The sequence below is a fragment of the Ictalurus punctatus genome, chromosome 22 (assembly GCF_001660625.3).
Source record: "Ictalurus punctatus breed USDA103 chromosome 22, Coco_2.0, whole genome shotgun sequence".
Lineage (NCBI taxonomy): Eukaryota > Metazoa > Chordata > Actinopteri > Siluriformes > Ictaluridae > Ictalurus > Ictalurus punctatus.
In genome coordinates this window covers 7,078,777-7,090,145 of record NC_030437.2, presented here as the reverse complement: position 1 = coordinate 7,090,145, position 11,369 = coordinate 7,078,777, and the positions used below count along the sequence as shown (strand labels likewise).

At 37.5% G+C, this 11,369-nt stretch overlaps 1 protein-coding gene and 1 long non-coding RNA gene across 3 annotated transcripts; one reads left to right on the top strand and one right to left on the bottom strand.

The window, feature by feature from the left end:
- Nucleotides 1–130: 130 nt before the first annotated feature.
- Nucleotides 131–3,052, top strand: gcnt4a (glucosaminyl (N-acetyl) transferase 4a). 2 transcript variants are annotated; one of them, XM_017451963.3, is made up of 4 exons: nt 131–261; nt 525–627; nt 1,065–2,370; nt 2,935–3,052. In XM_017451963.3, the coding sequence occupies exon 3, from the start codon at nt 1,066–1,068 to the stop codon at nt 2,362–2,364; it is 1,299 nt and encodes a 432-aa protein (XP_017307452.1). In that variant the 5' UTR covers nt 131–261; nt 525–627; nt 1,065; the 3' UTR covers nt 2,365–2,370; nt 2,935–3,052. The 2 variants fall into 2 exon arrangements, with proteins under 2 accessions (XP_017307452.1, XP_053530585.1); XM_053674610.1 differs by having other exon boundaries at nt 1,065–3,052.
- On the bottom strand, nt 3,046–8,567 carry LOC128628954 (uncharacterized). Its single transcript, XR_008393261.1, has 3 exons — nt 8,395–8,567; nt 6,986–7,074; nt 3,046–3,804 (listed from the first exon to the last, which is right to left on the bottom strand). It is a non-coding gene; the product is annotated as an uncharacterized LOC128628954 (long non-coding RNA).
- Nucleotides 8,568–11,369: the final 2,802 nt, after the last annotated feature.

Genomic DNA, 11,369 nt, shown 5'->3' with positions numbered 1-11,369 from the left:
TATTATTAGCACCACTTCTCCAAAGAGCTCGGTCATTGTATAGTGTAGTAACTGTTGCAGTGATGGCTGTACTGTAGTTTTGTGGGCGTGGCTTGCGCTTGTTACACCTCACTGCTGCTCGGCTGTGACACGCCCCCTCCCCCACACCCCACGCCTTCCCTTCTTCAAGTCCGTGTCTGGGAGAAAACCGCCTGCGGATATCACTTATTCACAGTTAAGCGAAGGGGAAACAAGTAGATCTCTCTCACTGACTCGAATACCGTAAGTATTCTTGTTCTGTTAAAATACAAAATCTGATCATGGATCCGAGGAGTCATGTAAAGAAGGTTCATTTCTATTCGACTCTGGATGTTAAGTTTGTGAGCTGAAAGAAGCAGCTGTTTAGAGAGTTACTGTGCAGCCTCTTATTTTCTGATTTATCTTCCTGGTGCGTTTCATTCTAAGCCACGTGGGCTGTAACATTAAATGTTTTGGGATTTTACTCATGCAGTTCTTTATTTATTATTATTTTTAATGTCAAACAGGTGAAGCCTGTGTAAAGCAGGACAGACTGGCACTGGCTTGTTATTCCTCAGTTTGTTGAAGATATTTTTGATGGAACACTACAGAAAAGAAGCGACACGCAAGGTGGGTTTCACACCTGCTGCTCACACATGTGCTCATATGATCAGGATCATCTTAAATAGTTTTAATTAGTAAAGCAGGTCATATGTGTGTGTATGGACAAGTTGCTGAGAAACAGGCGCACGTGACAGTACATTCTTGAGGACATATTTCAGAGGAGTATTGAAAGGATAAAATGTATTATTATTCAAAATGTAAAGTTTTCCACTTAACAACTTCATAATTAGGAAAGAGCATTCAGAAGGAGTAGAGCTTCCTAATGTTTTTTTTTTTGCATCCTTTTTGTTCTTTTATCTGATATCTGACTTTAAATGTGACATATCACTAACTAATTTATCAACGCATAAATGTTAGCCAAAACAAATTGTCTTTAAGAATAAAGACGTGTGACTCAATTTCCCTCAATAGTTACTTTTTTTTTGTTGTTTATTTGCCCACAGAATGAAACGGAGATGTGCTGCTTTACATAAACTAAGGTACAAACTCTACCTGCTCTTTGTGTCATTGTCCATTGTGTGTGTACTGAAGCTTGTCTACGTAAAGGTCTCATTGAAAAAACGATTCTACATCGAGCCCTATGGAATTACAGTAAGATCATCCAATTCTCAGTCTAACAAAGATGCCATTGACTGCACTGCCATTTATCAGCTGGATCCAGTAGAAATTGGCAAGTCTTTGGAGATAAGGCGGAGAGACATTGTGGATTTGGATGATGAGAGTGTTGTGTCCTTTACTGAGGACTGTCCGAAATACCTATCTGCGAGAGGTTACAATGACATCTCCGTGACTGACGAGGAACGTGACTTTCCACTAGCCTACTCTTTAGTAGTGCATAAGAACATGCCCATGATAGAGAGGATTATCAGAGCCATCTATGCGCCACACAACGTATATTGCATTCATTATGATCAGAAGTCCTCCAAATCCTTTATCGCAGGGGTGAAAAACCTGGCCAAATGTTTCCCAAACATATTCATCGCCTCCAAACTGGAATCAGTGCAGTATGCACACATCACAAGACTCAGTGCAGATCTCAATTGCCTGTCAGACCTAATGGGGTCAGAGGTCAAATGGAAGTATGCTATCAATCTTTGTGGGCAAGACTTCCCACTCAGGTCCAACTATGAGCTGGTGAAAGAACTGAAAAAGCTGAACGGTGCAAACATGTTGGAGTCAAGCCGACCAAGTGAGCTAAAGAAACAACGATTCAGCTTTCAGCATGAACTGAAAGATGTCCCATATGAGTACCAGAAGTTGCCTATTAGAACTACAGTCACTAAAAGCCCCCCACCTCATGGCATTGAGATGTTTATTGGAAGTGCGTATTTTGTCCTTTCACGTGACTTTGTCCAGTATGTTCAGACTAATCAGCTGGCAAAAGACTTCTTAGAGTGGTCATCTGACACCTACTCTCCGGATGAGCACTTTTGGGCCACACTGGTACGAGTGCCCGGTGTGCCAGGAGCGATCCCGAGGGCAGAGCCTGATGTGACTGATCTGAAGAGTAAAACCCGGCTTGTAAAGTGGAACTATTTGGAAGGGTCTTTGTACCCCCCATGCACCGGAATACATATGCGTAGTGTTTGCATTTATGGTGCTGCAGAACTCAGGTGGCTCTTGGACTATGGCCACTGGTTTGCAAACAAGTTTGATCCCAAAGTAGACCCTGTCCTCATTCAGTGTCTTGAAAAAAAACTGGAAGAGGGTAAACGTCAACATGGGTTGAGCACAGTCTCTTAAAAAGGGGTAAGGATTGAAGACCTTTATTAATGGCCTGGTTTATGGACATAGAGCGACTTATGCTATTGTACTTGTTTCCGACTAAAATTGTCTTGCACTTATTATAAAGCAAAAAATATGAAGTTTCGTGTAGGATTGTCTTTCATTTGCTGGTGAAATGTTCAATGCAATACAGGTTCCAAAATATATTCTCTGTGTATATATATATATATATATATATATATATATATATATATATATATATATATATATATATATATATATATATATATATAATTTTTTCCTTTAACAGATCATCAAAACTTGTGACCTCAAAAGTCATTTAAAGTGCCTTTCAGCTCCTGCTTAGAGCACAGCGTCTTTATTGTTGCCTTACTAAAGAACTGTGAAATGTCTTATTAAAAAGCACATTACTAGAATACCCAATATTGTCCCAGTATCATACCCAATTGCCTTTTTTTATTTTATTTTTTAAAGATAAGCTTAAATGAAAGTTTTCCTACTGTATTAGCCTATGTGTGTTTTAGATACTGATATTGTCTCATAACAGTCTGTACATGTATTTTACAGCAAGAGCTCACCTCTAACAGGAACCAAGGAATCCCTGTTGACAATCATAATTCACTCAAAGAACAATTAGGTGGAAGAAAATGTCTCTTGTTTTAATAAAATTGAATTTAAAGAGAAATGCCTTGTTAAATGTATTACCTTGGGCCAATCTTTATGCTCTTTTGCTTTGGGACACACATAATTTTACTTGTGCATTAACCCGCTGTCATTATTTTAGTTCAGATACTTTCACCACACCTACTGACCTCCTCTTGATAGACTTTTTCCATATGAGCATATGTAGATGAAATATTTGTGGTCTATCAAAATGAATTTAAATAGTATTCATATTTAGATATTTGAAGCAATTAATATGCATTAATATTAAATCTTTATCTGTAAAGATATCGGAGATTTTAGTTTTATCACTATATCCAGAACTCAATCCAGGTATTTCTTTTAAAAATGGCTTATAACCATGTTTTTAATTTTGCTGCTTTTACAAACTGGAGCTAAAGCATCATGTGACTTCCTAATCAACCAATCTTCACATGAGGTTGGTTTGTGGGAGATATATATACACACACACACACACACACACACACACATGTAATTATATGATGTTAACTCACTCAGAGTTTTAGACAACAGCAACAGTTGTGAACCTTGTGCATAACAGACCATTAGCATTTTCACCATTAGCATTTTCAAGACACGTTTACACGGTTAAACTAGAGGAAATCAAAGAACATCCTGACTCTCACAATCTTTCTCTTAGTGTAAATTTAGTCTGGTGATCCCTCAGTCACTGAAGCATCCTTGAAGCTACTGTCCTCAAATGAGGTGGTACAGCCAGAGACGCAGCTTCTGACTGGGGAGATGCTTCAATCCCTGAAACAATACAAATAGGACGTTTAAAAAAAAATCAGGATTGCCACTCTTTAAGTTAGGAGTAAAAACCGTACGGAGCATGCTGTTAAAATAATAATGGAAAATAATCAAAAATGGCTTTGGGTGATGCAGCTCAATGCAAAGGGAGTTACTGTCACCATGCTGCATTTGAATGTTCTCCTATAACAGCTTGTCCCGAAGTGTTTTACTCCTCTCATTCCACAGTAATATGCCAGTGATTCATTTTCATTTTTAAAAATCATTTCATACGTATTAATCATTTCATAGCCCAAGCATTATCATTTCATATCATTTCATATCCCTGGATCCACCATCCCTGGACACTGTGTGTGTGTGTGTGTGTAATTCTGTGAATGTGTAGGTATACTCAAAGGTATGAAACTAGCAATTCTGACTTCTTACACGTGTACTTTATGTGGCTTCCTGTTTGTGGCTGCTGGTGCAGTAGTAAAATAGGTTTCATTTTACATTTATTCACTTAGCAGACGCTTTTATCCGAAGAGTGGAGAGTCATTTCCTTCAGTTATATGCAAAGAAATGAGATCATGATTCATAATGTTTGTCAGAACATATCTTAATATAGCTCTTGATATCTTTATCCAAACATTGCTTCTAACTGACCATATATCAAGGTTCTTTGCAAACCCATAACAAAACACTGTAATTAGTTGTGTTTGTTTGCTGTACTGTGATGATAATCTGTTTACATGAAAGACTCATTTCCCTTCTGGTTCATCTTAGGAATGATCATGTCTCAATGCACAGGAAATATGTAGAGTTTCATTTTCAGGAACAGGAAAACAAGAAATGTGTGCCTGTGTATTAGGGAGTATAATCACATGAAATCTAATCTATACTTATCATCATTACTTAACTTATAACGCTCCCCTTAATTCGTTGCTGTGTGATTGATTTTCTCATTACCATCAAGTACATGAAATTCTCCCTACTGACTCATTATCTTTCTTTAACAGTTGTCTACAATGTGTAGATAGAATTCCCTAAACGATGGTGAAAATACTTTACAAATCTTCTGTTCAGATATAGGTTTAATCCTGTACTATATAGGTCCTGTACTGCATGTGAAGACACTATACTTTGTTAGAAAATTGTTCAGTTAATGTATATCAGTTACATGTGTACATATATATTATTGTATGTATTATATGTAGATTTCATATGAGCTGTAGTTGTTAAACTTTAGCCATTGTAGCCTCAGCTGGAAATGATTCTTGAAAAAGACTACACGGACTTAAACAGGGACTGGTTATAGGTGTTGCTCAGAAGTTTTGATTATCCCACAGTCTTTTACCACTAAACATGTAGGCAGTCTTGTGATGCGGATCTTATACGTCGATGAGGACATGCCAATGCAGTATGAGTTTGTTTTATGTTATCGTGCCTTATTTGCCTACAAATATATGGAGCATTAAAGATTGGAAGTATGCTAAACAATCCATTGCTTACATATCCACCAAGTATTAATTTAGCCTATTCTTCACTTTCATCTAAGTCTGTTTGATTATGAATAGAAATACCTAATAATGACAATAAATAGTGATTTAATTCCAAACATGCTAGTTCTCAAAGCATAGGTCAGAGCAACTGCTCTGCAATGCCCTGATGACCTGTAACTTTTTTTCTAGGGAAAGTAAAAATACACTTAATGTGTTGTTAGTGTGGGAGAGTTCTGGTAGGAATTCCCTAAACATTTTTGCTGTTGTCTATATAAACATTAAGATGGTTTGTGCAGACAGAGCTCATACTATATAGGCCAAGAGGGAAGGTTTATTCCTGTGTCATCTTATTTAATTATTAGTAGTTTATTGAATAGAAGACTACACATTTTTTTCACTGTGTAATCCAGATACTCATATTTAGAGTGCAGTTTGGTTCAACATATTATTTTAATAGCAGTGGTTATGGCAGCTTCAGTGAAATGCCCAGACCTTTTTTACATTAGCATAAGCTGAATTTATTTACCAACAATAGAATATACTGCATGCAAATAGATTTTGGTAAGGGACAGACTGAAGTCAGTCTACTGACCTGTTTTTTTAATAACTGAATTCTCACACACGTGTTATTCTTCCTTCCTATTTCAGAATGTCACACCATTACAATAAAGCATGCAGCCATGCTGTCTTCACGAGCATGGTGTGAAGTTTAGTTGATGCCAAACAGCTTTCTCAGCCAGCATGACACTCTCTGAACTGTGAAAACTCCCAGAATCAAACCCCCAGAATAAAACCCCCACAATCAAACTCCCAGAGTCAAACTCCCAGAATCAAACCCCCAGAATCAAACCCGCAGAATCAAACTCCCAGAATCAAACCCCCACAATCAAACCCCCAGAATAAAACCCCCACAATCAAACTCCCAGAGTCAAACTCCCAGAATAAAACCCCCACAATCAAACTCCCAGAGTCAAACTCCCAGAATAAAACCCCCACAATCAAACTCCCAGAATCAAACCCGCAGAATCAAACTCCCAGAATCAAACCCCCACAATCAAACTCCCAGAGTCAAACTCCCAAAATCAAACCCCCAGAATCAAACTCCCAGAATCAACCCCCCAGAATCAAACTCCCAGAATCAATCCCCCAGAATCAAACTCCCAAAATCAAACCCCCAGAATCAAACTCCCAGAGTCAATCTCCCAGAATCAAACCCCCAGAATCAAACTCCCAGAATCAACCCCCCAGAATCAACCCCCCAGAATCAAACTCCCAGAATCAATCCCCCAGAATCAAACTCCCAGAATCAAACCCCCAGAATCAATCCCCCAGAATCAAACTCCCAGAATCAATCCCCCAGAATCAAACTCCCAGAATTAAACCACCAGATTCAAACAGAAATCTGAAAGCTGGCCTACAGTGAGTCAACAAAGTGTGGTTTGGGTGCTCTTGGCTTTCTCTGATTTCTGTCATCATAAGAGTAAACTGAGTTATAATCATGGCCTTTGTGTGTCTGATGACAGAGGCTTATATATCCGTGACAGACAAGCAAGCTCCATGGCTACAACGAGACAAACCATGTCACTCAGCAGTGTCCATAGAGTTGGCCTAAGCACACGGACTCTCCTGAAACAAAGAGCCTTTATATGATACCCTCCCTTCCCTAATCCACAGACCTCAGTCTCAGTGAGACAAGTACCTACCTCCTTCCACTCATCTGGCTGGAGGACAGCAGCCAGAGGTTGGACAAGCCAAGCACTGGAAATGGCTTATTGACACAGCACATACAGGCCTGCGAATGATAAGATAATGTTGGGTGGTGCCATAAAAGTTGAGTCACGTATAAATGTTGTACATTTGGTATGCTTTTTCCACAATGTGTTGGCTTAGCCTTTTTTTTTTTTTTTTTTTTTTTTTTGCATTTTAGGTGATTTAAAATGACTTACATTGTAGGTGATTTAAAAAAACAACACCGAACAGTTCACTGTTTTTGAGATCAGTTCACTGTTTTTATGGAAGACACTGTTTATTTTCTCAAGCTGACTCACAGGAAATTACATGAATGGTAACATTTCACTTTAGGCCTCAAACAATAAATGGCTTAAAAATAAACATCATCTGTACTATAGTGCAAATGTAAACCTAGTCAATATACATAAAGCTTACTTTTAATATGTGGTAATATAGTCTGTCCGTTTGTATGTTTATATATATATATATATATATATATATATATATATATATATATATATATATATATATATATATATATATATATATATATATATGTATGTAATATATATATATATATAATGTATGTATGTATATATATATATATATATGTATGTATGTATGTATGTATATATATGTATGTATGTGTGTGTATATATATATATATATATATATATATATATGTATGTATTTATATATATGTATGTATGTGTGTGTGTGTATATATATATATATATATATATATATATATATATATATATATATATATATATATATATATATATGTGTGTGTGTGTGTGTGTGTGTGTCTACCAGTGAAAAGTTTGTGGACACTGGACTGAAACGTTTCTCATGATGTTAAAACCTTTTGATCTGAAGGTGTATGATTAAATGTGTGTAATCGGTGTTGTTCACAAAAATATAATCGTGCCATTCATTTCTTTCATTAGAAAACCAACATGTTATAAACATGTTACAAAAACATGTTACAAAAAAAATACTTTTTTTTAAATGGTTGATTAGGAGCGAAATATTCAGAAAAGCAGCCAATAAGAGTCCAGCATAGGTGGGAACTCCTTTAATACTGTTTAAAAAGCATCTCAGGAGAATTCCTCAAGAAATCAGTTGAGAAAATGCCAAGAATGCATTTCTGTAAAGTCTCGGCAAAAAGTGTGTCCTCTTTGAAGATGCTAAAATATTCAATTATTTTGATTTATTTAGGATTTTTTTTTTTTTTATCACAACATAAATTTATCTTTACTGTAAAAAGTAAATAAATAAAACGGGGAAGAATTACAGGGTCATGCTGTAGCACAAGCTGCAAGAGAACAATGGGAATTGGAAGGGTGGAGTGGAATGAGAACAATCACAGAATACAAACCAAATTATGGGCGGATTTGTAGAGATTAATTCCCAGGCATCAGCCATGCTGTCCATTTGTAACGATGTGAAAATGTTATCATTCATCAAACTTTGGTAACTAGATCAGTTATTTCTCAACCAGGTGCAGAGAGAGACTGAGCAAGGGATGATCCATGATTTCCTTAAGGAGGGGGGTTGGGAGTATATATTAAATTTACACAATATGGAAATTGTAATTGTCTTACACAGCATTTAGTCTTGGTGCTTATCGAACATAATAACTGCACTACTATCTTATACTGCGTGTGTTTGATTAGAAAGATGTGTTATGTTGTTTCGTGTTGCCGACTTAGTACAACCCCGTCTCTTCGACCAGTGGTATATCCCCCTGGTGCTGCACTCTTCAGTATGAGGGAAGCACTCTGGAGACAGGTGTGTGTCTCTCAATTTAAAAAAAACTAAACTAATGAACTCCTAGAGCATGTTAAATAGTAGTTAGGATGAGATCAGAATAAAATATGGTGGTCATACTGGTGTGGACACTGTTATGTGTTAAATGAAGGGTTATTCATGTTAAATACATGGTATATACTGTATCACGTGATGTTTTTATGAACGGTACAACATCTCAAGTATCAGTTTATGTCCTGTGTTTCTTGTCATGAGTATGCAGAGGCTTGTTAATGTTGATCTGAGTCCAGTTTCCTTCCATTTCGAGAATACAAGTGGTTAATTTGTTGCTGCACAGAGTGAAATGCACGCCGGTAATGAACAGTGCATTTTGGGTAATGCAGTTCATGACTTAAATCATGTTAAATGAGTTGAGAAAAGAACTGAATACATTATACATTTTAACTAAATGATGCATTTCCAGATTGTGAAACAGGAACAGAGACAACTGTGGTAACACTGTCCCATTTTATGATTGCAGGTATGAGTTGTTATATTCACATATATATATATTTTTTTTATTGTTTCATTGATTTTCAAAATTCATCAATCTGGCTAGTTCTATATATAAATATGCCTTTGGTGTTGTTATGCCTTTCATACCGGAAAGAAAACACATCCTGTAATAAGAGACGGCGGGAAGCATTCTGAAGAGAGACTGTGAAACGAAAACGAGAGACAATTGTTGTAACATTGTCCCATTTTGTTCTTTATGCAGTGAACACCCAAGAATTGGCACTACCGGTGTTTGTCTTTTGTTGTCCTTTGTACTGCTTGTCAGGTTGATTCTGCGGTGTGTGCAAAATCCGCTACACATTAACACTTTGTCCATTAACGATGCCACCATCTCTGCCACCTTTGTAACTCCTTTTCTCCCAGTCTGACTGTTACTGACCAAGTGAAAAGAGAAGTGGGGAAAACCCTGTACAGGTAAGGCTGTGGGGCTGTGGGGCTGTGGAGTCAGCAGCCAGCTATGTGTTCCCCAACTTTGGAAAACTTAATATATATAGGTTTACTGCCAAAAACAAGATACCCCAGTAATCTTAAGGACTATAGACAAGTTTCTCTCACTTCTCTTAATGACCACAGACCTGTTTCTCTCACTTCTATTAATGACCACAGACCTGTTTCTCTCACTTCTATTAAAGACCACAGACCTGTTTCTCTCACTTCTATTAAAGACCACAGACCTGTTTCTCTCACTTCTATTAAAGACCACAGACCTGTTTCTCTCACTTCTATTAAAGACCACAGACCTGTTTCTCTCACTTCTATTAATGACCACAGACCTGTTTCTCTCACTTCTATTAAAGACCACAGACCTGTTTCTCTCACTTCTCTTAATGACCACAGACCTGTTTCTCTCACTTCTATTAATGACCACAGACCTGTTTCTCTCACTTCTATTAAAGACCACAGACCTGTTTCTCTCACTTCTATTAAAGACCACAGACCTGTTTCTCTCACTTCTCTTAATGACCACAGACCTGTTTCTCTCACTTCTATTAATGACCACAGACCTGTTTCTCTCACTTCTATTAAAGACCACAGACCTGTTTCTCTCACTTCTCTTAATGACCACAGACCTGTTTCTCTCACTTCTATTAATGACCACAGACCTGTTTCTCTCAAAACAGGCCATGGTTTGTGAGGCTACAAAACTGTCTGTGGGATCCCGCAGGGAACGGTCCTATCACCTTTCCACTTCCCTATGTCTACACATCAGAATTTCAATACAACACCAGCTCAAGCCACCTGAAAAAAATTGTCTGATGACTCCTCTATAGTGGGGTGCATTCACAATGGAGATGAACCAGAATACAGAGGATTGGTGGAGGACTTTGACATGTGGTGCAAGGAAAACAACATGCAGCTTAACATCAGCAAACGTGCTCGTGGTGGATTTCTGGCATGTGAAAGAGACTGCAAGATCGGGGGGAGAAGGTGGATATGGTGCAGTCCTACAGGCACCTGGGGTTCTATCTGAACTGTGGATTGGACTGGACAGGCAACGTCAATGCACTATGCCATAAAGGCCAGAGCAGGTTCTTCTTCCTTCAGAGGCTTAGGTCCTTCAATGTGTGAAGAAGACTACTGGGGTTGTTCTATCAATTTACAGTGGCCAGCGTTCTTTTCTATAGTATAGAATCACTGCAGGAGACAACACCAAGCGCCTCAATTAGCTGATCATGGAAGCCAATTCAATCCAAGGACTAACTCTGGACTCACTGGTAACAGTTATTTTTGCTAAAATAATAAAAATTTAAAGTGCCATTAAAATGTTGCAACTTTATAAGATATGATTTTCAAGGTAATTATATCTAGAAAACATAGCTTTCAGTTCAGTAAGACAACTAAGGAATAAAACATGATGGGACATACTCTTAATGGACAAGTACCGGATTAAGTTGACTGTTTTACTATAACGGATATAACAGCATGTCCCTGTGTGTTTTATATCTCTAATACGACAACAATTTCCCAGTGGTAACAGGTTTGTTTGTTTTTTTTTGTAAAGAATGGCACGTCATATTGTTTATCCAT